This window comes from Zophobas morio, unplaced genomic scaffold, assembly GCF_036711695.1.
Source record: "Zophobas morio isolate AGI-343-1 ecotype UQ-CSIRO unplaced genomic scaffold, CSIRO_AGI_Zmor_V1 ptg000016l, whole genome shotgun sequence".
NCBI lineage: Eukaryota > Metazoa > Arthropoda > Insecta > Coleoptera > Tenebrionidae > Zophobas > Zophobas morio.
The window spans coordinates 5,783,202-5,806,662 of NW_026972121.1; the positions used below are offsets into that span (position 1 = coordinate 5,783,202).

General features: G+C 40.8%; 8 protein-coding genes across 11 annotated transcripts; 3 read left to right on the forward strand and 5 right to left on the reverse strand.

The window, feature by feature from the left end:
• The first annotated feature begins 1,695 nt into the window (after positions 1-1,695).
• On the forward strand, positions 1,696-2,841 carry LOC135129669 (solute carrier family 25 member 35-like). Its single transcript, XM_064056900.1, has 3 exons — positions 1,696-2,226; positions 2,277-2,502; positions 2,554-2,841. Exons 1-3 carry the CDS (start codon positions 1,744-1,746, stop codon positions 2,790-2,792), a joined length of 948 nt encoding a protein of 315 aa, XP_063912970.1. The 5' UTR covers positions 1,696-1,743; the 3' UTR covers positions 2,793-2,841.
• Positions 2,842-7,612: 4,771 nt separating this feature from the next.
• LOC135129642 (solute carrier family 25 member 35-like) lies at positions 7,613-8,774 on the forward strand. The gene is made up of 3 exons (XM_064056862.1): positions 7,613-8,181; positions 8,232-8,457; positions 8,507-8,774. The coding sequence occupies exons 1-3, from the start codon at positions 7,699-7,701 to the stop codon at positions 8,743-8,745; spliced, it is 948 nt and encodes a 315-aa protein (XP_063912932.1). The 5' UTR covers positions 7,613-7,698; the 3' UTR covers positions 8,746-8,774.
• Positions 8,775-8,806: 32 nt separating this feature from the next.
• LOC135129644 (aminoacyl tRNA synthase complex-interacting multifunctional protein 1) lies at positions 8,807-9,933 on the reverse strand. The gene is made up of 4 exons (XM_064056864.1): positions 9,843-9,933; positions 9,693-9,789; positions 9,176-9,646; positions 8,807-9,129 (listed from the first exon to the last, which is right to left on the reverse strand). The coding sequence occupies exons 2-4, from the start codon at positions 9,762-9,764 to the stop codon at positions 8,842-8,844; spliced, it is 831 nt and encodes a 276-aa protein (XP_063912934.1). The 5' UTR covers positions 9,765-9,789; positions 9,843-9,933; the 3' UTR covers positions 8,807-8,841.
• Positions 9,934-9,967: 34 nt separating this feature from the next.
• On the reverse strand, positions 9,968-13,272 carry LOC135129638 (MMS19 nucleotide excision repair protein homolog). The gene is made up of 9 exons (XM_064056856.1): positions 13,096-13,272; positions 12,840-13,042; positions 12,614-12,794; positions 12,351-12,556; positions 12,161-12,304; positions 10,757-12,115; positions 10,460-10,708; positions 10,244-10,414; positions 9,968-10,192 (listed from the first exon to the last, which is right to left on the reverse strand). The coding sequence occupies exons 1-9, from the start codon at positions 13,184-13,186 to the stop codon at positions 10,004-10,006; spliced, it is 2,793 nt and encodes a 930-aa protein (XP_063912926.1). The 5' UTR covers positions 13,187-13,272; the 3' UTR covers positions 9,968-10,003.
• A 62-nt stretch (positions 13,273-13,334) lies between these two features.
• Positions 13,335-16,310, reverse strand: LOC135129639 (mannosyl-oligosaccharide glucosidase). Its single transcript, XM_064056857.1, has 6 exons — positions 15,918-16,310; positions 15,714-15,871; positions 15,491-15,668; positions 15,104-15,442; positions 14,841-15,031; positions 13,335-14,793 (listed from the first exon to the last, which is right to left on the reverse strand). Exons 1-6 carry the CDS (start codon positions 16,146-16,148, stop codon positions 13,416-13,418), a joined length of 2,475 nt encoding a protein of 824 aa, XP_063912927.1. The 5' UTR covers positions 16,149-16,310; the 3' UTR covers positions 13,335-13,415.
• A 122-nt stretch (positions 16,311-16,432) lies between these two features.
• LOC135129640 (arginine/serine-rich protein PNISR-like) lies at positions 16,433-20,707 on the forward strand. 4 transcript variants are annotated; one of them, XM_064056859.1, is made up of 11 exons: positions 16,433-17,331; positions 17,379-17,485; positions 17,539-17,732; positions 18,101-18,255; positions 18,307-18,399; positions 18,452-18,560; positions 18,764-18,817; positions 18,957-19,051; positions 19,131-19,287; positions 19,690-20,217; positions 20,552-20,707. In XM_064056859.1, exons 1-10 carry the CDS (start codon positions 16,978-16,980, stop codon positions 20,196-20,198), a joined length of 1,827 nt encoding a protein of 608 aa, XP_063912929.1. In that variant the 5' UTR covers positions 16,433-16,977; the 3' UTR covers positions 20,199-20,217; positions 20,552-20,707. The 4 variants fall into 4 exon arrangements, with proteins under 4 accessions (XP_063912929.1, XP_063912928.1, XP_063912931.1 ...); XM_064056858.1 differs by having other exon boundaries at positions 19,690-20,707; XM_064056861.1 differs by having other exon boundaries at positions 19,726-20,707.
• A 99-nt stretch (positions 20,708-20,806) lies between these two features.
• LOC135129645 (dehydrodolichyl diphosphate synthase complex subunit nus1) lies at positions 20,807-21,763 on the reverse strand. Its single transcript, XM_064056866.1, has 2 exons — positions 21,350-21,763; positions 20,807-21,301 (listed from the first exon to the last, which is right to left on the reverse strand). Exons 1-2 carry the CDS (start codon positions 21,645-21,647, stop codon positions 20,871-20,873), a joined length of 729 nt encoding a protein of 242 aa, XP_063912936.1. The 5' UTR covers positions 21,648-21,763; the 3' UTR covers positions 20,807-20,870.
• A 295-nt stretch (positions 21,764-22,058) lies between these two features.
• LOC135129643 (probable dimethyladenosine transferase) lies at positions 22,059-23,195 on the reverse strand. Its single transcript, XM_064056863.1, has one exon. It carries the CDS (start codon positions 22,995-22,997, stop codon positions 22,077-22,079), a length of 921 nt encoding a protein of 306 aa, XP_063912933.1. The 5' UTR covers positions 22,998-23,195; the 3' UTR covers positions 22,059-22,076.
• Positions 23,196-23,461: the final 266 nt, after the last annotated feature.

Genomic DNA, 23,461 nt, shown 5'->3' on the forward strand with positions numbered 1-23,461 from the left:
TTTTCAATTCTTTGCGATTTTAGAATTGTTTCATTTTTCAATTATGTATTGGATTTTATAACTTTTTCATTTACATATAATTTTTCGATCTTGCAATGTTACAGATTTTCGATTTTATAATTTTTTCGAATCGATTCGTTTTTTCTTCTTTCCAATTTTTCAATTTTTCGTTTCGTCAGTCCTTTGATTTGCAATTTTTCGATTTTTAATTTTTTTGTTTCTTCAGTTTTTCGATTTTGCAATTTTTCGATTTAAATTTTCTAGAGTTTTCAATATTTAAAATTTTCGAATTGCGGCTTTCATTTTCATTTTTAATTATCTGTATTTTTACAATTTTTCATTCTTCACTCTTCGACAAATATTTCAGTTTTTCGATTTTCCAACTTTTGGATGTTTCAATTTTGTAAAATTTGCTATTTTTCGATTTACAATTACACGAATTTTCAATTTTTCGATTTGCCGTTTTTTGTTTCGGTTTTTTTTTATGTTCTTTATTTTATCAATTTTTCGGTTTTTCAGTGTTCTGAGTTTATAATTTTTCTTTTTTTCAATGTGATTTTTTTTAATTTTTCGATTTAAAATTTTTCGTTTTTTCAGTTTTTCTAGATTTCGTTTTAAATATGTAATAATAATAATCTCTCCAATGTTGGAATTTTAGAATTTTCATTTTTTAATTTTCCAGTTTCGATTTTTAAGTTTTCAATTTCTCGACGTTCAATTTTTTAATTACACCTTTTCGATTTTGCAATTTTTCGGATTTCCAATTTTTCGATTCGATTCGTTTTTCTTTTTTCCAATTTTTAGATTTTCTTTCTACGTTTTCGATTTTGCAATTTTTCGTTTTTTCAGATTTTTAATTTCTAATATTTTCCTGTCTTTTTACTTTTTCGATTTTCCAACTTTTCGAATCAGAGAAAGGGAAAAATTGGAAATTGTAAAAACCGAAAACGTATAAAATGAACACTCGGAAAAATCTAAATATTGGAAATTAAGAACTAGAAAAATTGAAAAAACGAAAAATAGGTCGAAATCGAAAGATTAAAAATTAAAAATCGAAAAAGTGCAAAATGTGAAAATCGATAAAGTAAAATAATCAACAAATCGAAAAATCCAGGAGTCAAAAATCGAAAAGTCGAAGAATCGAAATATTAAAAAATCCCAAAACTGAAAATCCAAAAACTGAGAAATTAAAAAATTGAAAATTTGAGAAATCGAAAAATGGAAAAAGTGAAGTTGAAAAATCGAAACCTAAAAAAATAGAAAAATTGAAAAACCAAAAAAACCTGAAAAATCGACAAATAAAGAGTTTATAAAAGTCAAAAATGAAAAAATCGAAATATTTAAAAATCGCAAAATTGAAGAGAAAAACTGAAAACTGAGAAATTGAAAAATTGGCTTATAAAAAATCGTTTCCGGACGCTTAAGGTCGACATTGGCCTGAGTGCGCTCTGGTCTGTAGATCAAACAAGTTCACAAACGACGAACTGTCATTCGTGTGCCCTGACTTAAAGTGAAAATATTATGACATTTTTTCTATTGTAGTTAATTTTATTCCTAGTTAGAAACAAACACTGTTGCCAACATAAGTCGAGGAGTCCTCAACCGTCATTTAATTTAAACTATGACGCTTCTCTACGTTCTCTGGTAGTAATTTGTCAAATTGGTTGTCAACCCTGACATTTCAAACGTCGCAAAAATGACCAACCACCCCCACCCAACCACTGCTACCATGCCCCATGGTACATGGACTTCTGTATAGGAGCTGCGGCTGCAATGGCAGCAACCTTGCTCACCAATCCCTTCGACGTCCTAAAAACACGAACCCACCTCCAAGGGGAACTGAAAACCCGTGGCAATTACGTAGCCCACTACAAAGGCCCTTTCCAGTCAATCGCCATCATCATCAAAAAAGAAGGCATTCTGGCCCTTCAAAAGGGTCTTCTCCCGTCTGTACTCAATCAAGGGGTGCGAAATGGCATCAAGTTGGGCTTCTACGGGTGGTTGTCGAACTCGGGCTACCTCTGCGACGCCGGTAACAGGACGATTTTTTACAACAGTTTGGTGGCTAGTGCTTTTGGTGGTGGCGTGGGGGCGTTTCTGGGGACCCCCTTGTATACACTGACTACGCAATTTCAAGCGAAGGCTTCCCCGGAGATTGCTGTGGGGTACCAACACGAGCATACAAGTCTTGTACAGGCCTTAAAAACGACTTATAATACTTCCGGTGTAACTACAACCAACGGCGTTGCTTTAGTTTTTACTGAGCTTAGTTCTAGGTTCGAGGTTTATGGAAAGGGACGAACGCCAATGTTGTTAGGTCGGTTGTGGGGGCTGCGGCACAGCTTACCACTTTCACTCAGACGAAGGAAGTCCTTCGGGAATACGAAGTATTTCGTTATTCCAGAGTTTTGACTGCTTTTATTGCTGGTACTTTTGGAGGGATTTGTCAAAGTCTGCTTCAAACTCCCTTCGATCTTGTTTGTGTAAGGGTGAATAATCAGTGTATTAGTTTTCGATTTTTGGTCTTGTGGATAATTGTCGGAATTTTTACAGATGTTGACCCAACTGGGAGAGGAGCACTCTACCAGGGAATGATCGACTGTTTTTACAAAATCGTCAAATACGAAGGGGTTTTGGGACTATACAAGGGCTTTCTCATTACTCACATTAAGAATGGCAGACATACAACTCTGTACTTAATGTTCTGGGAGCTGCTGAAAGCCCATCAATACGATGTTCGTCCAATAAAAGACCCCAGTCGTAGTTGTTATTACGACTCTAGGGACATTTAAGAAGATCCATAAACGTAAACTCAAATTTGTATCTATAGTCAGATTTTAATAAAGAACAAAAAACACCAACCGACCAATAAAAAAATCAACCAGAGTGCCACAGAATCATCAGTGAACGATGTACCATATGACAGGTAACAACAGTGGTCGCAGCCAACTCTAAATCAAAAGTTTTTAATCAGATGCTATTAGATCTGTTCTAACTCCTTTTGTTTTCGCGTGTGGATCAATTGTGTGTATAATGGGTTGCATATACTCATTTATTTAGTATAATAATTAATAACATTTTTTAAAACCTTGGAAAAATATTACTAAAAATGTGAGAAAAGCATTACTTCATTTCTGATTTTTGTATGATGAGGGCCCAAAAATAATCATTTCTGTTTTTTAGATATTTTACAACTAACGGAGAAAAACGCACGTTGGTCCGGCACCTCCACCATTTATAGTGAAACATTCATTTACCGTTTGAAACATGTTTTAAGTTTCTTGTTGTCGAAATAAGTCTACACATATTAAGAAAACAAGGCAAAATGTAGCCCCGCCCACCCGCCCTATCTCAATTGTGGCGATTTTTCTTTATTCGTTGTCAGCCAAAGGGGTGGAGCTTAACTGCGAAATTTCTGTACGAGAAATTAACATGTTCCTTGAGTATCGTGTTGTTCAAAGAATGTTATGTATATCAAGAAAAAATTAAAGCCAAAGATCAAGCCCCACCCATACTTGACCTGGTCTAAATATGTAGTAATGAAGTTTTCATTCGTTGCCAGACCTAGGGGCGGAGCCTAATTGCAAAATCCACATTTCCCTACAAAAACTGACCGTTTTAAACGTGTTTTAAGTTTCTTAAAACAAAAAAATCATCACAATTGAGATGGGGTGGGTGGACGGGGTTTATCTTTTGCCTTTTTTTTTCTTAATATACATAGTATCCTTTGAACAACACGATACTCAAAAAAACATGTTTTTAATTTCTTGTAAAGAAATAAGTATGTTGCAGTTAAGCTTGGTTAACGGCGAATAAAAAAAAATCTACACAATTGAGATAGGGCGGGTGGGCGGGCTTACATTTTGCCTTTTTGTTTTAATATGTGTAGATTTCTTTTCACAGTATGAAACATATGTTTAAAATGGAAAATTTGTATGAAGAAAAATCGATTTTGCAATTAGGCTCCGCCCCATAATTGCAAAATCCATATTTCCTTGCAAACATGTACCATTTCAACCATGTTTTAAGTTTTTGTTGTGAAAAAATGGCTACATATATTAAGAAAAAAAAAGGCAAAATAAGCCCCGCCCACCCGCCCTATCGCAATTGTGATGAATTTTTAATTCATTGTCACACCAAGGGGCGGAGCATAAATGCAAAATCGATGTTTCCATACAAACATTTACCATCAAATCGAATCGGACTAGAGCTGAATAAGCTCCGCCCACCCGCCCAGTCTCAATTGTGATGATTTTTTTATTCGTCGTGAGCCGAGGGGTGGAGCTTAGTTGCAACCGCAACCCTCAAGTTTCTCCAAGAAATTACCAAGTGAAACATTATTTTAAATAGGTAATCGTGTTGTTAAAAAAGATTTGTGTATTAAATAAAAAAGCAAGCCAAGGATTAAGCTCCACCTATATTTGCCCCGATATCAATTGTGCCGAAGTTTTACAAGAAAAAATTAAAGCCAACCATCAAGCCCCACCCATACTTGGCCTGGTCTAAATATGTAGTAGTGAAGTTTTGATTCGTTGCCAGACCTAGGGGCGGAGCCTAATTGCAAAATCCACATTTCCCTACAAAAACTGACCGTTTTAAACGTGTTTTAAGTTTCTTGAAACAAAAAAATCATCACAATTGAGATGGGGTGGGTGGGCGGGGTTTATATTTTGCCTTTTTTTTAATATACCTAGCAGTCTTTGAACAACACGATACTAAAAAACATGTTTTTAATTTCTCGTAAAGAAATAAGTATTTTGCAGTTAAGCTCCGCCCCATTGGTTAACGGCGAATAAAAAAAAATCTACACAATTATTGAGATAGGGCGGGTGGGTGGGCTTACATTTTGCCTTTTTGTTTTAATATGTGTAGATTTCTTTTCACAATATGAAACACATGTTTAAAATGGAAAATTTGTGTAAAGAAATATTGATTTTGCAATGAGGCTCCGCCCCATAATTGCAAAATCCATATTTCCTTGCACAAATGTACTATTTTAACCATGTTTTAAGTTTTTGTTGTGAAAAAATGGCTACATATATTAAGAAAAAAAAAAGGCAAAATAAGCCCCGCCCACCCGCCATATTTCAATTGTGATGATTTGTTTTATTTATCGTAAACCGAGGGGTGGAGCTTAATTGTAGTCCTCAATTTCTCCAAGAAATGAAAAGTAAAAAAAAGTCAAGGGGCGGAGCTTGATTGCAAAATTGATTTTTCTCTACAAAATTTACCATTTTAAACATGATTTAAGCGTTTCTTGTTGTAAAAAGGTGGCTACATATATTAAGACAAAAAAAAGGCAAAATAGCCCCGCCCAATCTCAATTGTGATGATTTTTTTTATTCGTCGTGAGCCGAGGGGTGGAGCTTAATTGCAACCCTCAAGTTTCTTCAAGAAATTACCAAGTGAAATATTATTTTAAATAGATAATCGTGTTGTTAAAAAAATGTTTGTGTATTAAGTAAAAAATCAAGCCAAGGATTAAGCTCCACCTATATTTGCCCCGATATCAATTGTGCCGAATTTTTCATTCACTGTGACACCAAGGGGCGGAGCATAATTGCAAAATCGATACCAGCCTACAAAAAAAAAAAAAACATACCACCCTAGAAAAATTTACCGTTTTAAACATGTTTTAAGTTTCTCGTTGTGAATAGATTACATATATTGAGGGGAAAAAAGGCAAAATAAAAAAAATTGTGTATTAAGTAAAAAAGCAAGCCAAAGATTAAGCTCCACTTATATTTGCCCCGATATCAATTGTGCCGAATTTTTGATTCATCGTGACACCAAGGGGCGGAGCAAAATTGCAAAATCGATACTACTCTACAAAAATTTACCGTTTTAAACATGTTTTAAGTTTCTCGTTGTGAATAGATTACATATATTAAGGAAGAAAAACGCAAAATATACCCCGCCCACCCGCCGTATCTCAATTGTGATGAATTTTTCATTCATTGTCACACCAAGGGGCAGAGCATAAATGCAAAATCGATATTCCCATACAAAAGTTTACCATCAAATCGAATCGGACTAGAGCTGAATAAGCCCCGCCCACCCACCCAATCTCATTTGTGATGATTTTTTTTATTCGTCGTTAGCCGAGGGGTGGAGCTTAGTTGCAACCCTTAAGTTTCTCCAAGAAATTACCAAGTGAAACATTATTTTAAATAGATAATCGTGTTGTTAAAAAAAAAATTGTGTATTAAGTAAAAAAGCAAGCCAAGGATTAAGCTCCACCTATATTTGCCCCGATATCAATTGTGCCGAATTTTTCATTCATTGTGACACTAAGGGGCGGAGCATAGTTGCAAAATCGATACTACCCTACAAAAATTTACCGTTTTAAACATGTTTTAAGTTTCTCATTGTGAATAGACTACATATATTAAGAAAAAAAAAGGGTAAAATAAGCCCCGCCCACCCGCCCTATCTCAATTGTGATGAATTTTTCATTCATTGTCACACCAAGGAGCGGAGCATAAATGCAAAATCGATATTCCCATACAAAAGTTTACCATCAAATCGAATCGGACTAGAGCTGAATAAGTCCCGCCCACCCGCCCAGTCTTAATTGTGATGATTTTTTTATTCGTCGTGAGCCAAAGGGGCGGAGATTAACTGCAAAATCTTTATTTCTCTACGAGAAATTAACATGTTCTTTGAGTATCGTGTTGTTCAAAGAATACTACATCAAGAAAAGATTAAATCCAAAGATCAAGCCCTACCCATACTGACCTGGTCTAAATATGTAGTAATGAAGTTTTCATTCGTTGCCAGACCTAGGGGCGGAGCCTAATGGCAAAATCCACATTTCCATACAAAAACTAACCGTTTTAAATGTGTTTGAAGTTTCTTAAAATAAAAAAAAATCATCACAATTGAGATAGGGCGGGTGGGCGGGCTTACATTTTGCCTTTTTGTTTTAATATGTGTAGACTTCTTTTCACAACATGAAACACATGATTAAAATGGAAAATTTGTATCAAGAAATATCGATTTTGCAATTAGGCTCCGCCCCATAATTGCAAAATCCATATTTCCTTGCAAAAATGTACCATTTTAACCATGTTTTAAGTTTTTGTTGTGAAAAAATGGCTACATATATTAAGGAAAAAAAAGGCAAAATAAGCCCCGCCCACCCACCCTATCTCAATTGTGATGAATTTTTCATTCATTGTCGCACCAAGGGGCGGAGCATAAATACAAAATCGATTTTTCCATACAAAAATTTACCATCAAATAAAATCAGACTAGAGCTGAATAGTGGTCAGAAATGAACTCAAAATCACGAATCTGTGATTAGTTTTGAGACGCTTTTTCAATTAGTGGAGAAAAACTCATTAATCCGGCGCCTCCACCATTTTAACAACTTAAGAAAACTAAAATACCTACACACAATACTTTTTCTAAACGATAAATAGGTTGGTATTAATTTGTCAAATTTTCGACCGCCACTGTCAACCCCGACATTTTAAATGTCATTAATCCGGCGCCTCCACCATTTTTAACTTAAGAAAACTAAAATCCCTACACAACTAAATATTATCTAAACATTAATGTAGGTTGGTATTAATTTGTCAAATTTTTCGACCGCCATTGTCAACCCTGACATTTTAAATGTCGCAAAAATCCAACACCTTTAAAATAAATATTCTCTACCACAATTACAGTTACCATGCCCCATAACCCCCAAACATGGATTTCTGTGTAGGAGCTGTGGCTGCAATGGCATCAACCCTAGTCACCAACCCCCTCGACGTCATAAAAACACGAGCCCAACTCCAGGGGGAACTAACCGCCCGGGGTTACTACGTACCCTTCTACAACGACTCTTTACAGTCAATGCGCATGATCATCCAAAAAGAAGGCTTTCTGGCCCTTCAAAAGGGCCTTCTTACGTCTATACTCCACCAAGGCGTGCGAAACGGCGTCAAGTTGGGCTTGTACGAATGGCTGTCTTTCAAGGGCTTCCTCTGCGACGACGTCAACACGATTAATTTTTACAACAGTTTGATGGCTAGTGCCTTTGGTGGCGGCATGGGGGCGTTACTGACGACGCCTCTGTATAGGCTGAGTACGCAGTTTCAAGCGAGGGCTGCGCCGGAGATTGCTGTGGGGTACCAGCACCGACATAGCGGTCTCGTGCAGGCTTTAATGTCGACTTATAGGACTTCCGGTGTAACTACAACCAACAGCGTTGTGTTAGCTTGTATTAAGTTTAGTTGTAGGTTCAAGTTTTATGGAAAGGGACGAACGCGAATCTTGTCAGGTCGGTGGTGGGGGCGGCGGCACAACTTACTACTTTTAGTCACGTGAAGGAGGTCCTTCGGGATTACGAAGTATTTCGGTATTCCAGAGTTTTGACGGCTTTTGTTGCTGGGACTTTTGGAGGGATGTGTCAAACTATATTCCAAACTCCGTTTGACCTTGTTTGTATAAGACTGAATAATCAGTGTATATTTATAATTTTTGGTTTTATGGATAATTATATAATTTTTTGCAGATGTTTACAAAAATGGGAAAGGAGCACTATATCAGGGAATGCTTCACTGTTTTTACAAAATTATCAGATATGAAGGGCTTTTTGCACTGTACAAAGGGCTTCCGATTTTTTATGTTAAGAATAGCAGACATACAACTCTGTATTTAATAGTCTGGGAGTTGCTGAAAGCCTATCAACATGACGTTCTCCTAATAGAGGATAGCCCTCACAGTTGTTACCACGACCCCGATGACATTTAGTGTTTTTTTTTTTAAATCTGTGAACACATCCCGCCATTTTGTACCCAAGTAAATATACATATTTTTAATCTTACAAACGTTTATTCAAAATTTTAATTACTTAACTGGTACATTGGCGAGCGTCTTCGCCACCACAGCTCCTTTCTCGGGAACCATCAACGGCACCCCTTTATAACAAGCCCTCAAAGCCCCATCTGTGTGTAAATCGGGCGCCACCGTCTCGAAAATCTTCTTTTTCGGATTCATTACCGGATCCGGCTGCCTTGTGTACCCCTCACAGTGGACAGCCTCACCCGGCGAACACCCCTCTGGCGGAACCAAAACCTCCACCCCCTTTTCGCTGCTCGCACACATCACCATAGCTTCCGAAGTAATCCCGCGCATCTGCAACCCCACAATAATCTCCACCCACAACCAAAATCAACTTTACCTTCACGGGTTTCAGATTACACAAAAGCATAACCACGCGATCCCGCAGCTCCTCAATGGGGACATGTTTCACCAACCCCGAACACACAGTCCGCGGTTTGTCTTCGCCGCAGTTGATTTTGAGCAAATACAAAGTATCGGCGTCGGGGTGTCTTTGCACGTCTTCGATTTTCGCGATGCGCAGATCCAGGCGGCCGATGTCCACCGGAAGCTCGGCTGGGGGGGCTTCTTTCGGTTTTTTCTCTTTCTTGGGTTTGGTTTCTTTCGGTTTTTGCTCGACGGGTTTAGCGGGTTGGGGGTCCTCACTCACCTTGGTGGTTTGGTTCGGGACAGGAATTTGCTTTATTCCGTTTTTTACTTCCAGCTGGACCAAACGAGTTTTGGCTTCTTCTACCGCCGCAAAGAGTTTCGCATTTTCTTCACGTAGTTGTTTAGCTAAGAGGGTGTTGTATTCGGTGTTTAGGAAACTCAACTACAATGATAGTTTTCAGACACAGTAAAATCAAGGGGGACCTAACCTCATTTTTTAGTTCTTGGATTGTTTGTTTTGCAGACTCGGCGTTTTGTTTGATGCGGTCTATTGAGGACATTTTGAGAATATGACGCAAGTGGGACCTGAAAAGGGTCACACAGTTAATAAATGACGACATTTTTGCCGCATTACTAACCTCAAATAGTTAAGTTCGGGGGGTTGGTAGACCTGAGATTCTGTCACTCGTCGTGTCAAACTATCATACTAAAGCTGGCTTCACACTTATGTGACTCACTAAAGCACCACTTACAATAAAACTAGTCTGTTTAAAAACGATTTAATATTTTTTACTAAATGTTACATTGGTGCATCTACGAGAAACCACAGCGACCTCGCTTCAACCGCTTCCCGTCTGACAATTCTCTTCTTATCGTCGACCACTTTTCCTAAAACTCGCACCACCTCTTGTTTGTGGATAAGCAATTTGTACACTGGAAAACTGGACGTGACTTCTTGCAAACACTGCAATGCTAATATCCGCACTTTCTGTAACGACAATATTATAACACGAAACCAACCAACAAAACAAATAAGTACCATTGACTTGTCAAAAGTAGACAACTTTAAAAACCTTGTCAAAAAATCACCAAGATGATCCTCCATACATTTCTCTTTTTGGGTTATAAAATCTTTGATTATGTTTAACAAAACTACTAGAACTTCAGGCTCTTCGCTCTCGTCCAAACAAAGAACGATCATTTTTAATATCTGAAAAACGTGAATAGAAAAACGCGGGAGTGATTATAACGTTACCTTTTGAAACTGCATTAAAATCACTTGTTTTGGGGTACTTTCCAGCAAGTAACCCAGCGCTAGTAAATAGGAAACACGACCTGGTTGATAATTATCACATAACCTGTTACACACTAGAGTGAAAAATTTCTGTTGGTATAAAATTGCTGTAATGCAGTGGCTTTTCGGGCTTAGCGCATCAAAACTGTCGTTTATAACAATACGAAAACAAACTGCCGCATTTGTATCATTTTCTAGGAGTTCTAACAACTAAAAATTGACTCAGTTGAAACTATTTAACATTTAAAAAAATCTTACTTTTTCGGTCCAACTGTTCGCCGTTGTGTGGTTTCGCATTACTAAAGCTTTAGTAACCCACGATATCGTGGTTAAGTCGGTTTGATTTTTGTTAATTCTGTCCAAACACAATGGTAACTTATCCTCATCACACTTATTGATAATATTTGCCAAAAGTTGAGCTGCCGTACTTTTAATAAAATTATCACTCTCTCGAGTAATCAGGGCAGAAAGATCGTCCACTACTCTATAATCGATTTCTACATCTCTCCTTAAATTACAAAGGAGTCCATCTAAGAGGAAAACGCGCCTTCCACTAACTAAATCGACTCTAGATAGTTCTTTGATAATCTCAGTTTGTCTTTGACTGCTCTGTTTCCCGATTATCGATTTCAGGATAAAATCTACATCCTGTAAACATTTTATCTCCGCGTTATTTTCATTAAGCAAACTCCAGTCAATAAGAAGCTTAATTAAATTCTTTTCATAGATAATATTGACAACATTGTCATTATTTTCATATTTATTAATCAAATTTCGTAACGATTTAACAACAACTTGCCCCAGATTGACACTCTTTTGTAAATAGTCAAGAAATATATCTATAACGATATTAGTGAAATTACCATCCGCCGCAATCACACACAACGCATTTAAATAACCCTCCAATGTAATTTCGCTTGTAATTTCCCCATTATTAACCAATCTGTCTCTTATTTCGTCCGCGAAATTTGTAGCCAATTCGTTAAAACACTCAAGGATTGAATTTCTCACATCTTTAGCTTGTGGTACCAACAATAACTTCTGCAAATTATCGTACACCGAAAATCTAACCTCACTAGACAAAAATTTAGCGATTTGTTTCAATCCATCAAATCCCGCTTTTCTCAACTCGTTACTGTCATCTAGTGACGCCTTCACACACAAAATCGGTACTTTTTGTAACTCCTCGCACTCAATCACTTGATGCAGTGCCACGTAACTATCAAAAAACTGTATCAGTGTTTTCAAAACTACCGCCCTGTGTGACGGTGTCGTCGAAATATTAAAAGTATTAACAAAAATTGGAACTACGTCTTTAGTGATTAAATCTGAAGAAAGCGGCGATCCGTTTGCCACACCAAGTAACAATTTAGCTGAAGGCTCAAACAATTTCGAGTCCGGCAGCAAGTTTCGTTTAATCGTGTCTGAAATATCTTTGACCGTGGTAGTCACCGCCGCATCGCTGGAAATTTTTTTTATAAGAGCCGTCAAAGTTTTCAAACACGCGTTATCTACAGCCGGATTTGGGTTACTAAACATTTCTTTCTGGATCTGTGACCATATTTCTGTTGAGTGTTGGACGTACGACGAAACGTCAAACGATGCACACCCGATTTCCTACAAACAGCGTTTAGAGTGCGCTTCGCTTTGACAGGAACTTACTAGTAAGTGTAGAGCGTCGATTTTTGCGATTTCTAAAGACGATTCTAGCTTTTCTAGCGCTAAAGGGAAGCAAAATTCGGCGAATTGTGGAATGGCGGTGAGGCAAGGAGCCAATGAATTTGCTAACTGATCTCTAGTGATGGCCTGAAATCACGTTACTTAAGTTAAGTCATTATTGGTTGTAACGTACGTTCGAATCTTGCGCCGGCGCTTTAAAATCGACTGGGAAATAGCAGGCGAGGACTTCAAATGCTTCTTCTGTTAGGTGGCCCAAATTCACCGTTTTGAGTAACTTGGGAAACCAATTAAATAGTAGAACTAAGTTCTTCGGGTTTCTTTCGCCGTCGACGGCTGATATTACGCCATAGATGTAATCTAACCCCATTGTACACAGTTCTGGAAATTATTTGTTTGTTAAAACATACAAACAAACAAAAAAATTGGGTGAACTACCTGTGGGGCATCTGCTTAGCAGCACTTGAAAGATCTTGTAAATATTGTGTCTGTCGTGCTCTTGTTGTTGCTGGCATGCCACATTTTGAAATAAAGCTGAAAGTATTTGTGCAGCTGCCCCACTTGGAAATTGATCGAATTTAGCCAAAGCCAAAACTCCGACAAGAACGGCAGGTATGACCTAAAATCACCAGTAATATTTTCGTCCACCAAAGCAAAATTGTACCTGGTGGTGATCCTTAAGCCTATCGGCGTAAAAAGTACAAATAAATTGAAGTTGTTTTTCATCGAAGTGGCTTGCTGGCAAACCTTGAAGAACGTGTGTTAAAATCCACGTGCCTAACTCGCGATTTATTGGTGCTACATCCACCAAAAACGTCCCCAATTGTTCCACTAACTGCACGATTGTTAATCGACCAGAATTTATTTCTACAAAGTGAGGTTATGTCAAACTTACTAGAACACATGCAATTGTCACTCACCTTCCACTAAAAGCGCACATTTTTTAGTAAATTCAACACTCTCTCTACTTAACTGCCGGAATTCCTCTATCAAATTACTATCGACTTCCATTCTCGCACAAAAATAATAAAAAATGACTAAACCTAACCTCAATTTGACTCGGCTCGACAATCAAGGTTTTTTAAACGGGTGCACCAATCACAAGCAAGCACGTGACTTATCGCTACATCGCGATTGGTTAGACGTCACAATCACACAATTAAACAGGACCGTACTCGACATTTTATTGATTCCGCAGTGATAACAATAATTGACTAAATCGATCACAAATAAAAATGAACTAATACTGTTCACCCATCATCATTACCACCAACGCCGTCCAGCCCGTGAAAGGTCGACACCCACTGCCTTCTCCCGTTTCGTCGTTATATTGCTCCCACAAATAGCCAGTCGTAAAATATTGATTCATGACATTTTCGATAACGTTCCCCCTCAGTTCCCTATACACTTTCGTCGCTTTCTCCTTAAACGGCCCGTCTGTGTGTGCGTAAAAGTGCAACGACCGCACCGCCAGAAAATTAATATTAATCCAAATTTGCCCCCTCCAATATGGCGGGTCGTGCTCTGTGTTTCTTTTCATATACAGTGGCGAGTTTTTCGAAAGCGATCTTAAACCGTAGTTCGTCCATAACAAATCCGGATTGCGCATGTCGTCTAGAATTTGGTTCAGTTTCGGAGAGTCCGGTTCTAGAATTTGTAGCAAGAACGGGAAGAGGCTGACGTAACCGAACGTAGAGTCCACCAGGCGGTACTCCGGATTCTTCAAGGTCACACGTACCATTTCCATGTTTTGATTTTGCGAGCGGGGTAGCGGTTTCGGGCGTTTTAGTTTGACAGAATCGGTGTGGTAACCGTAGTCTGCGTAGCGCTCCGCGAAGTTCGACCAGTGTAAGCTATCCATGAGGTCATTGTCTTTGAGGTAGTCTGCAGTTTGTTCGTATTTGTACCCGTCGCGGTCTAGCAGTGTTGCCAACTTGGCTAGAGTGTCAGCGGCTATTGCTATCCAACAATAGAGGTCAATGTGGTGTTCGCTTTCAGTGGGATGCGAAGCTCGGGGGTAGTCGTCTAGACCTGAGGTGAGTGTTTTCGGGTTTAGTTCTCGGTTGGTTAGAGGGTCGCGACCGCGCCACCTGTACGACCCAGGTACTGACCCTTTTTGGGTTGTGTTGAACCAACTGAACCACGCCTGCAGTCGCGGGTATAGTCGCTCCAGAGTGGCCAGCCTGCCTTCAGACAAGTGGTTGTAGTATTTTTTTAGGATGTATTGCAACGTTAGGAAAAAAGTGGGCGGGTTGGCGTTAGTGTTACGTTGTACCACGAATTCTTCCGGGATTTTCGCTAGAGCTTCAACCCCTAGGATTTGCTCCCGAGGGATCCACCCCTCCACGTTCATCAAATCAAACCAATGACTGATTATATCTAATTCTACATCTAGATCCCACGTACTTATTAATAAGCCGTGGAAACCCTCGTCCCAGAGGAATCCCCGTGGGAAAAAACTACGAGACGGGACTGCCGTGTAGAGAGGCGCTCGCCAGTAATGTACTGGCTCTTTTGTATAAAAATTTTGCACTTTGGAAGTTCCAAAAAAGTAACCTATGCCTCCTAACATGTTACTGAGGGCGGCTTGAGCAAAACTTACTTCTTTCGGGCTATACCTGAAACCCAAAACTATAGACCGATTTTCGGGCGCGAAAATACTAACCCTCTTTTTTGTAACCCGAAAGTGTCTTCAAATCTTTGCGTGAAACGCGCCTGGTGCCAACTTAACGCTTTCGTGTAAGTTTCACCCACTAGGGTGTCCTGTCTCGTGCCGAAACTTCCCGATTCGAAAACGACGTCCACCGAAAATGGAACTCTTCCGGTTAGTTGGACTGCGACGAAGTTCGGCTCTGCCTAATAACAAAACATGAATGTGGGCGTGTCGTTTCGTTACCCCCACCACAATTTTGATGACGTCACTCTTACCTTGCTTGTTCCCGCTTCCGGGAGAAGTTCTCCCGCTAACACAATCCGTCTTGGCGCCGCTGGTTTATCCTGAGCCAATCGCAACGAAGCCACGACTGTCTCTTTCAATAAATGCAACCCTGGTGCTATTGTACTTAAAAAGGATTCGTGGAGAACCTCCCCTGAATGATTGGTAAATTTAATGGTAAACTCCCCCAAACCCGACGACTCCCCCTTGATCCCGGTTAGTTTCGTCGCGGAGTTAGTCAATGAAATGAAGCCTTTAGTTTCTTCATCTAGAGCGGTGTACCACACGAGTGAAATGTCTTCACCTTGAGACCGCTGATTTTTGAAATTTGGCTACAAATTTTAATTAATCGTTAGTATGACAGTCTGAATGGTGTATACTTTCAAATCGACGGAAATTCGCGCAGTCCAATCCCCACCATGACTTCCACCTAACCTCTTTACAAAAGAAGTGTCAACGACGTGGACGCCATCTATGATTTGTTGTACCCCGAAAGTGCTGCCATCGTGTTGGAGCCAACCGTACTTTTCTAGACCGTCGCCTTGCTCACACCAGTGTCTACGAATTTTATTGTTTATGGTGTCTGCCTGTGACAGTTTTTACCTTATGCCATCACCACCTGGTTTCAGACGTTTGGGGAAGTACCACATTAACCCCGTCACTACCGACGTGGGGTCCCTAGTTTTCAAACCAAAGTACAACCCTGGTCTATAAGTACCCCAAAACTGCTCTGGTACTTCTAGCCCGCCCCTAACCACCATCTACAACCCACAATTAACTAACAAACTTAAAGTCATCGGGACGTACTTTTTTGTCATCAAATGGTGTGTTCACTCTGGTTTCAAGGTACCCCATGTACCCCAACGTGACAGCAATACCCAGAACAATGCACCCGATTATTTGTTTCCAATACGACAACAAACTCGTCGTTTTCCTTGATCTGTTGTTCGTGGAGTTGCTACCATTGCTGCTGCTGCTGTTGGTACCTTTGTCGAGTTTTGTATCTACCTGATTGGCAATCCGTCTCTGCCGGGCCATGATTGAGGTTAGAATGCGCGGCTACTCCATGCAAAGTTGTAACAGAAATAAAGTGCCGAGTGTATCAAAGACACATTCCAGAATTTTAATTTTGGTTGTTATCGCTTCGAGAGACACGTAATTTAGCGTTTTTGTACTTGTATTGACATTCTGTCGAAAAATGTCAAAAACAAAGGATAAGCGCCAGGACGGCCAACCTAAAAAGGGACAGGTGGACATGTTTCGATTATTTCGTCTGCGATTTCGAGATAACACAATTAAGTGGTGGGTTATCAGCTGGATTTTTAATTTTTCTAGTTCGTGGCAGAACAAGTGCGTCTGATACCGCGCCAGACTTTTTTAACTAATTAAATTATGTCAAGGACAAACCAAAACCAGTGGCGTAGGGCATCTTTTGATTGTCACTTTTCCTTCTTTATTTGAGTAGAGTTTGGACCGTGTTGACTTAACTTATTTTACAATTAATAAATAATAGCAATAGCGTGACGATTTTTGTAAATACAGTTAAAAAAAAATTGTCGCGTGTTTCACCCCCAACCCTCCCAAGGAGTGTAGCGCCGCTCCAGATACTATTCGCTCTGTGTAGCAAAACAGGCCAAACCCCCAAAATAGACCCATTTAACGCTAATTACCTCTTCCGCGTCTTATTTTTATAACCTAACTCCTCGAAAGTCGTCCGTTTCTAGTGACATTCGCGCCGCTCGCTTGGTACGCGTCCCCTAATCTAGTGGGAAATGCAGCCGGCTGTCTGTTTATTTCCCCGTCAAACCTAAATATCTCCACAAATAAACAAAATGTTTGCGTTCCGACGCCCCTTTCGCGTGTAGTGATGTACTCGGGTAGTGATTCCACTGAATCCCAGAACTACTCCCAGTGGGCATTGAACCCGTCCACCTACCAGAGCATGTCGAACGAGCAGGTGGACTGGGCCGCTTTGGCGCAGCAGTGGATCATAATGAAGGAAGCGGGCCCCCCTCCGGTGATGTCCAGTGAGTCCCCGAAACTCCCGCCGAAGAAGGAGCAACTCAACGAGGGCGGCGAAGCCCCCATGGACGTGGAGAACGAGAAGGAGGAGAGCGCGTCGGATTGGAACCCCGTTCCGAACCAGCAGACGAACAATTGGAGCTGGAATGCGCAGAGCCAGACGTGGGGGTGGAATAACGCGTGGACGCCACCGACGGGGGTTAGTGTTCATTCATAATGGTATATTTTATACATGGGTTTCCGCAGGTTCCGCCACCTGCACCGTTAAAGCCGCCGCTTTTGCCGACGCCTTCTAATTATAATCAGTTTAGTGCGCCCCCGGATAGTGGTAATGATAATGCGAACTTTCCAGGGTGAGAATAGCGGTTTCTGGGGGGTTTTGGAAATTGATATTTTATGGTTTAAGGTACAATTCCACGTCGAATAATGAGTATAGTTCGGGGTATTGGACTTCCGCGGGCAGTTCCAAGCAGATAAAGCCGCATAATAGGAGGTTTAGTAAGGTTAATGTGCCTAGACCGGTGCAACCAGTGGTTACGGAGGCGCCCCCTGCGCTGGACGCGTCAAAAAGGAAGCAATTGCCTGCTTGGATACGTGAAGGTACAGTTGGTACCGCGTTAACTCAGAAAATAGGATTTAAACACGAACAAAATTTTTCACGTTTTTAAGCCAAGTTTATAAACAATTTTCTATTAAAATAGGAAACCTTGAAAGTTAACACATATCTAAAAAACCAAAACCGAAGATAACAAACGTTTATTTTGTAATTAAGTTTAAACAAAACAATTATTATAAATATTGCGACTTTTATATGTAGTTTCAATTTTTTTACATTTTGTTTACTTAATAAATAGTTTGAGCAACGAAACTGACAATTGGTCATTGTGACGTCATAGCATTATTGAATGACACAATCTTGATAATTATTTGATTTCTCATTTCATTGTGGTTTATAATATGTTGTCTAGGTTTAGAAAAAATGGAACGCGATAAGCAGAAGCAACTGGAACGAGAAAAAGAGAAGCAAGAACGCGAGGAATACAATGAAAAACTGAAGCAGAACGAGAAAGAAACTATGGAAATTTTGAAGTCAACAATAAAAGAACAACAAAGGAGTAAATTCGTTAGTTTTGTAAATTAGTGTGGTACTGTATAACTTTGTATATGTATCTAGGAGAGCGACGGCGACTACTCGGACGAAGAAGTACCTGAAAGAAAAAAAGTGGTGCAGCATCCGGAACCCGTTCCGTTGACTCCAGCCGAACAGGTATGCGCAGTAATCGGTTGCTAAGTCACAAATTGTATTTTTTTTTTTTCAGATGATGAACGTGCGTCGTACCATGACCGAAATCCTCCTCAAAGTAACCAACCGCGAGATCGAGTTGATCTGCCGCGAGGAACTGCAGCGCCACCACAAGAAGCGCAAAGGTATCGGTATTAGGGCGCCACTTGTAAACGTACAAATAAAAAAAGCTTCGTTCGTATGTTCGTTTGATTGATTTTTTCTTTCAAGTTCAAGTGTGGGACGCCGTCCCCTCTCACCCCGTTCAAACTTTTTCTTGTCAATTCTTTTTGTGAGATTGTTAGCAGGCTTGATGGACCTAATTGTGTATAATTTATGTAAACTTCAGCTTCAGATCAGCGTGTATCCGCACCCAGCGGTGCCAACGTTACCGCCAAACTTGGTAAGTTACTCACGATTTACCAGTCGACAACACCCTCTCCTTTATTCTCAAGTCTTTCACGAGTCGTTTGAGAATAAGCTTTTTTTTAAACACGCGGACGCGTCTGGTTGGGTTTTTGGTTAATGTGTGCTCACGACAGGGCTCGGGATCTACGGCGGCGGCTCGGGGAGCAGCAGTAGCGGCGAGAGCGACGAAGAGAACGGCGAAGAGAAAGACTCCGACACGGAACTGAAGGTAAACTTTCATGCACGACTCGGCTGGGATTGGTCGATTTCTGCGCCTGCGCATTACGATTAAATATTAATGTTGGCAGGACTCCATCAAGCGCAAGAAGGCCGAATTTTCGAAAACCGAAAGAGAGATAGAAGATAAGTTAGCAGAGGCCGAAAGCCGAAAACAAGAGGCTGTCAGCAGGTCACCATCGCCTGACACAAACGACAATGACACACAGGTAGACGCAAAAGTTCAAGGTCAGTATTGTCATAGTTGTCACGAGTTTTCGATAAAACTAAAGTACGACGCGTAGTTTTGGTAAGATTTTTTTCAATGGAAACTAGATGTGGTTTTTCAAAAGTAGGGAAACGACGAATGAGAAGTGCGCACTGGTAATCGAGTCATTCTTGACAATTTCTAAATAAGGATGACTTGATTATAAATTATCTTGACCAGTTGAGTGTCTAGTCGTGATTATATTGAGTTTTGAAGTCGTATAATCCTTGACAAATCAGATTCCAAATGTCGCGTACACTAATACAGATACACGGACATTTTTGTGTTGGCAATCCTGTGTCCTTGGTATCTGTCATAGTGTACACTCTAGCATTTCTCAAAAATTCCAAATTTCTCCAAACCGCCCCCCATCTCGACTTCAGACACCCCTGGGGAACCGCGACCTCTGCATGTTGCAGGCAACCGCAAGCGCCGCTCCCTCTCCGACTCCAAGTCCTCCGTGAAGCGGACAAAGTCTCGCTCGTCGTCGAGCTCCTCGGACGACGCCTCGTCGTACTCGCGCAAGCACCGCGGCTCCGGCCACCGGTCGTCGACGTCGAGCAGCGGCGGCCACGACGCCAAGAAGGCGTCCAAGAGGGGGCGCTCGCGCTCGAGGACGCGCAGTCGGACGCCCGACAAGAGCCGCCACAAGAGCGTCAAGGCCAAGGCGAAGAGGTCGCGCTCGAGGTCCACCTCGAAGCAGAGGAAGGGGCGGTACGCGAGGCGGTCGCGGTCGAGGTCCTCGTCGTACAGGAGGCGGCGGTCGAGGTCCGGGCGCAGGTCGAGGAGCCCGTACGCGAAGAGCAGGCGGTCGAGGAGCAGAAGCAGGAGCAGGAGGAGGAGGTCGAGGTCGTCGAGTAGCGGCAGGGGTAAGAGGTCGCACAGGCGCTGAGGAGGGAAGACGTGTGCAGGTTATATTTTGTTTCGGATTGTGATTGAAGTTGTGAAAATGCAAATATCGGGGGGCTGATGGAGGTGATGATGGCGTCAACGATAGTATTGCCAAGGAAATCTGACAGTTTTGCGAATTTTGAATTGGATTTACTTGGCAATGTTGAGGTGACGTCGGCAAAATTTTGGTGGGGATAGACGAGTTTTGATTGGGAGTTGAGAGCTTTGACATTTAAAAGAGTGTATAGTGTTAGTAAAAAATTATTTGATCAATCATCACTCGTGATTTCGCCATGGTATTTGCATGTTTCATCAAATTAAAAAATCGTCTTAACGTGACTTTTTTCTGTTTAGGTTAGCCAAGCCCAGAAACCCGAAAATAATTTATTTCTTTGATAGCTTAGCTTCTGATGTAAATTTATGTAAAGTACTATTGTAAATAATGTTAAATTGGTTGCACCATGATGTGAAACACCATAATGATAATTACATTGTACGTTTTCTATTGTAGGTGTATTGTCTTCCTTCTAGTGATAAGTATTTTAATTTGCAATAGAAATGTTGTTTTGAAAAACCACCATGATAAAATTAATGGGCGTAAGCATAACATGATGTAACTTTCATTTTATTTGCGGAATAAATATTTTTCGCCTTACATACACTGATTTAACATTCACTTGCCATATCTTTGTTCACACTTATTATATCTAGATAACAACTCAACAAAATTATTGAACTTAATATTGTGATGGGTACGTATCGTCAGAAACTCAGTCACTCGAATCTGCCAAGGCGGGTAGCCAAACAAACTGAACGTTTTACCACAGCACACCCCCAAATCGGGGTCCGGAAACTGGAAGTCTTTTTTGAGTCTTTGATCGAAACTGTCGATGGTGAAGTCCGCGCCGCCGCTCAATTCTTTCGTCAGCTTCACGAACCCGCCTCTTCCGTCCTGTCTCGACAGCACCTTCACGTGCACTTTGCGCCCCGTGTACCCATTTTTGTACCCCGAGTCCACCCGGTCGTGCCAGATCACGTGATCCGTCGAATTTTTCTTGCCTTCTACCACCAACCGCAATTTGTCTTCGCTTTTCGTCAGCGCACCTGCAAATGACCTTTACATACTTATCTCTGAACCCGATAACGTCGAACCTTTGTAATCATAAAAACTGACGAAGGTTATTCGAGCCGCCAGACACCAAAGAATTAGGTTAGCGAGATCCTGGTAGGAGGGCTCTTCGCAGCCCAGCAGGACCGTCAAGTGGGTCGGAATTTTGTCGAGTTTCATAAAACTTCTGTGTTTGTTTACGGGGAGAAACTCGTGACGAAGTTCATGCAGTTTGTTCCTTAAATGTACGGAAAAGTTTTCGATTAATTCGTAAATCGTGAAGACAAGATTTAGCACTAAATAAAACACTTTGTAGATCACAGCGGCGGACTTGGGGTCCATTTTTAGGCGTTTGTTCACATAATAAACTGGAATCGTGTTTTCAAAACGCGGGCCGCTAGTTATCGAATGAACATGAGACACCGTGTCATAAAATAAGCCCCCACTACATTTTTGACGGGTGACAGGTGAGTGACACGAGGTGCGATTGGCTGCACTGGCGGTGACGTCAGTAATTAAGCCATCAAGGTTAAGGGAAACGGGGCGAACGATAACTCAAAATTATAAAAACTTACGAAAGTAGCTGCAATTTCGCGCAATGGGTGAATTGCAACTTCTAAAAATCTCGCGTTTCGGCAATCAAGAAAAATTACGAAATTTAATTAATGTCATTAGTATGAAACAATTGACTGCAGCAAAACAAACTTGCGAAGACAAAAACCCCCAAATAATCGCGAAGAAATAAAACAAAAATTCGCAATAAAAATTTAATCAAGAAAAATGTATCCCTTCGGTGTTAAAAGCGTGCAGTAACACGATAAAGTCGTCGATGTCCATAACTCGGGCCCGCTTCTGCTCCGCCTCCACCTTCGCCAAAATCTCCTCAACTTTTGCCTTCATGTTAAAACCCTCCGGGATTTCCTTATTATTTAAACTACAATGCAACTTGTAATTTTTTTCCAACATCGCTAGAACCACGCTCTGTCGAAACGCGCTCCCCAGCGTTTTATTCTTCCTTGAGAACGCTATCCTCGTCAGTCCGTCCCATTCCGTATACGAAATCGGTGGTGGCGGATTCCTCGGCTCGATTCTCACCACAGCCGACTCCACTTTCGGCGGCGGCCGGAAATTATTCTTCCCCACTTTCATCAGCATGTCAACCCTGGCCAGAAGCTGCGTGTTTATAGACAAGCGACAATACAACTTATCTCCCGGTTTGGCGATTAATCTATCGGCGAACTCTTTCTGGAACATGAGTACGGCGCAGCGAAAGAACGGCCGGTGCAGCAGCAACTTGAACACCAAAGGTGACGAGATTTGATAAGGGATGTTGGCGACGCACACGCTGAAGTACGGTAGTTCCATTTTGAGGACGTCTCCGATCATGATTTTGAGTTTTTGTTGGTACGGGGTGTTTTGGACGCGTTTTTGGAGCTCCGCGACTAAGCGATGGTCGATTTCACAGGCCACTACTTGCTTGACTTGTTCGAGGAGTTTGATGGTCATGTTGCCGGTTCCGGGGCCTATTTCTAGAACTGTGTCTGGGGGTCTAAGGGCAGACTTTTCGATCATTGAGGTTATGACTAGAGGGTTCTTGAGGATGTGTTGGCCGAAGTTTTTGTTGAAGGTGATACCTTGTTTGGCGATTTCGGTGTGGACGCGGCTCTTTTTCTCGGATTTGACTTTCGGCATGTTGTTGTGGTGTGATTGCACGTGTTATTTAAAGAAATGGTTGGAAAGTTGGGTTATGTTTATCGATAGTTGTCAAAACTAGTGGGTGGTATGCAACCAACAATACTTCAATAGGTACATGTTCCAATGCATGTTCAAACCAGAGAAGAAAAATTGGTTCCGAATAAGACAAAGAGGACCGAAGTCTCCCGAAGACCACCTCTAAACTATCAATAGGATTACGAAGTACTAAAATCAATAAATTTTGTATTTTTTATTTATGATTGAGTTCTCCTTATCCGAAAATTTCACCACTGCATTTAGTCAATATCTGCAACTATCAAAAAATTTGTTAATTTTGACTATCTTCCATTCTATTGTGTTACCCTTTTGTCATGTAAAGATATTCATTCATAATTTGACAATCCATAGTTTCTGACACATTTATATTTTGCCATTTCTCTTAAGAATGTAATACACTCCAC

Excerpts from the sequence above, each read along its gene's own strand:
- LOC135129638 (XM_064056856.1), bottom strand. The coding sequence starts at position 13,186 with ATGGAAGTCGATAGTAATTTGATAGAGGAATTCCGGCAGTTAAGTAGA. Across the intron at positions 12,795-12,839 it reads GGCTTAAGGATCACCACCAG|GTCATACCTGCCGTTCTTGT; the intron begins GTACAATTTTGC and ends TGGTGATTTTAG. Across the intron at positions 10,709-10,756 it reads CGAACAGTTGGACCGAAAAA|TTGTTAGAACTCCTAGAAAA; the intron begins GTAAGATTTTTT and ends GTCAATTTTTAG.
- LOC135129645 (XM_064056866.1), bottom strand. The coding sequence starts at position 21,647 with ATGGACCCCAAGTCCGCCGCTGTGATCTACAAAGTGTTTTATTTAGTG. Across the intron at positions 21,302-21,349 it reads CAGTTTTTATGATTACAAAG|GTGCGCTGACGAAAAGCGAA; the intron begins GTTCGACGTTAT and ends GGTCATTTGCAG.
- LOC135129642 (XM_064056862.1), top strand. The coding sequence starts at position 7,699 with ATGGATTTCTGTGTAGGAGCTGTGGCTGCAATGGCATCAACCCTAGTC. Across the intron at positions 8,182-8,231 it reads CGACTTATAGGACTTCCGGT|GTTCAAGTTTTATGGAAAGG; the intron begins GTAACTACAACC and ends GTTTAGTTGTAG. Across the intron at positions 8,458-8,506 it reads TATAAGACTGAATAATCAGT|ATGTTTACAAAAATGGGAAA; the intron begins GTATATTTATAA and ends AATTTTTTGCAG.
- LOC135129644 (XM_064056864.1), bottom strand. The coding sequence starts at position 9,764 with ATGTCCTCAATAGACCGCATCAAACAAAACGCCGAGTCTGCAAAACAA. Across the intron at positions 9,647-9,692 it reads TCCAAGAACTAAAAAATGAG|TTGAGTTTCCTAAACACCGA; the intron begins GTTAGGTCCCCC and ends CTATCATTGTAG. Across the intron at positions 9,130-9,175 it reads GTAATCTGAAACCCGTGAAG|ATGCGCGGGATTACTTCGGA; the intron begins GTAAAGTTGATT and ends GTGGGGTTGCAG.
- LOC135129669 (XM_064056900.1), top strand. The coding sequence starts at position 1,744 with ATGGACTTCTGTATAGGAGCTGCGGCTGCAATGGCAGCAACCTTGCTC. Across the intron at positions 2,227-2,276 it reads CGACTTATAATACTTCCGGT|GTTCGAGGTTTATGGAAAGG; the intron begins GTAACTACAACC and ends GCTTAGTTCTAG. Across the intron at positions 2,503-2,553 it reads TGTAAGGGTGAATAATCAGT|ATGTTGACCCAACTGGGAGA; the intron begins GTATTAGTTTTC and ends GAATTTTTACAG.
- LOC135129640 (XM_064056858.1), top strand. The coding sequence starts at position 16,978 with ATGTACTCGGGTAGTGATTCCACTGAATCCCAGAACTACTCCCAGTGG. Across the intron at positions 17,332-17,378 it reads CGTGGACGCCACCGACGGGG|GTTCCGCCACCTGCACCGTT; the intron begins GTTAGTGTTCAT and ends GGGTTTCCGCAG. Across the intron at positions 18,256-18,306 it reads AACAACAAAGGAGTAAATTC|GAGAGCGACGGCGACTACTC; the intron begins GTTAGTTTTGTA and ends ATATGTATCTAG.
- LOC135129643 (XM_064056863.1), bottom strand. The coding sequence starts at position 22,997 with ATGCCGAAAGTCAAATCCGAGAAAAAGAGCCGCGTCCACACCGAAATC.
- LOC135129639 (XM_064056857.1), bottom strand. The coding sequence starts at position 16,148 with ATGGCCCGGCAGAGACGGATTGCCAATCAGGTAGATACAAAACTCGAC. Across the intron at positions 15,032-15,103 it reads CGGAAGCGGGAACAAGCAAG|GCAGAGCCGAACTTCGTCGC; the intron begins GTAAGAGTGACG and ends TTTTGTTATTAG. Across the intron at positions 14,794-14,840 it reads TTCGGGTTACAAAAAAGAGG|GTATAGCCCGAAAGAAGTAA; the intron begins GTTAGTATTTTC and ends TTTGGGTTTCAG.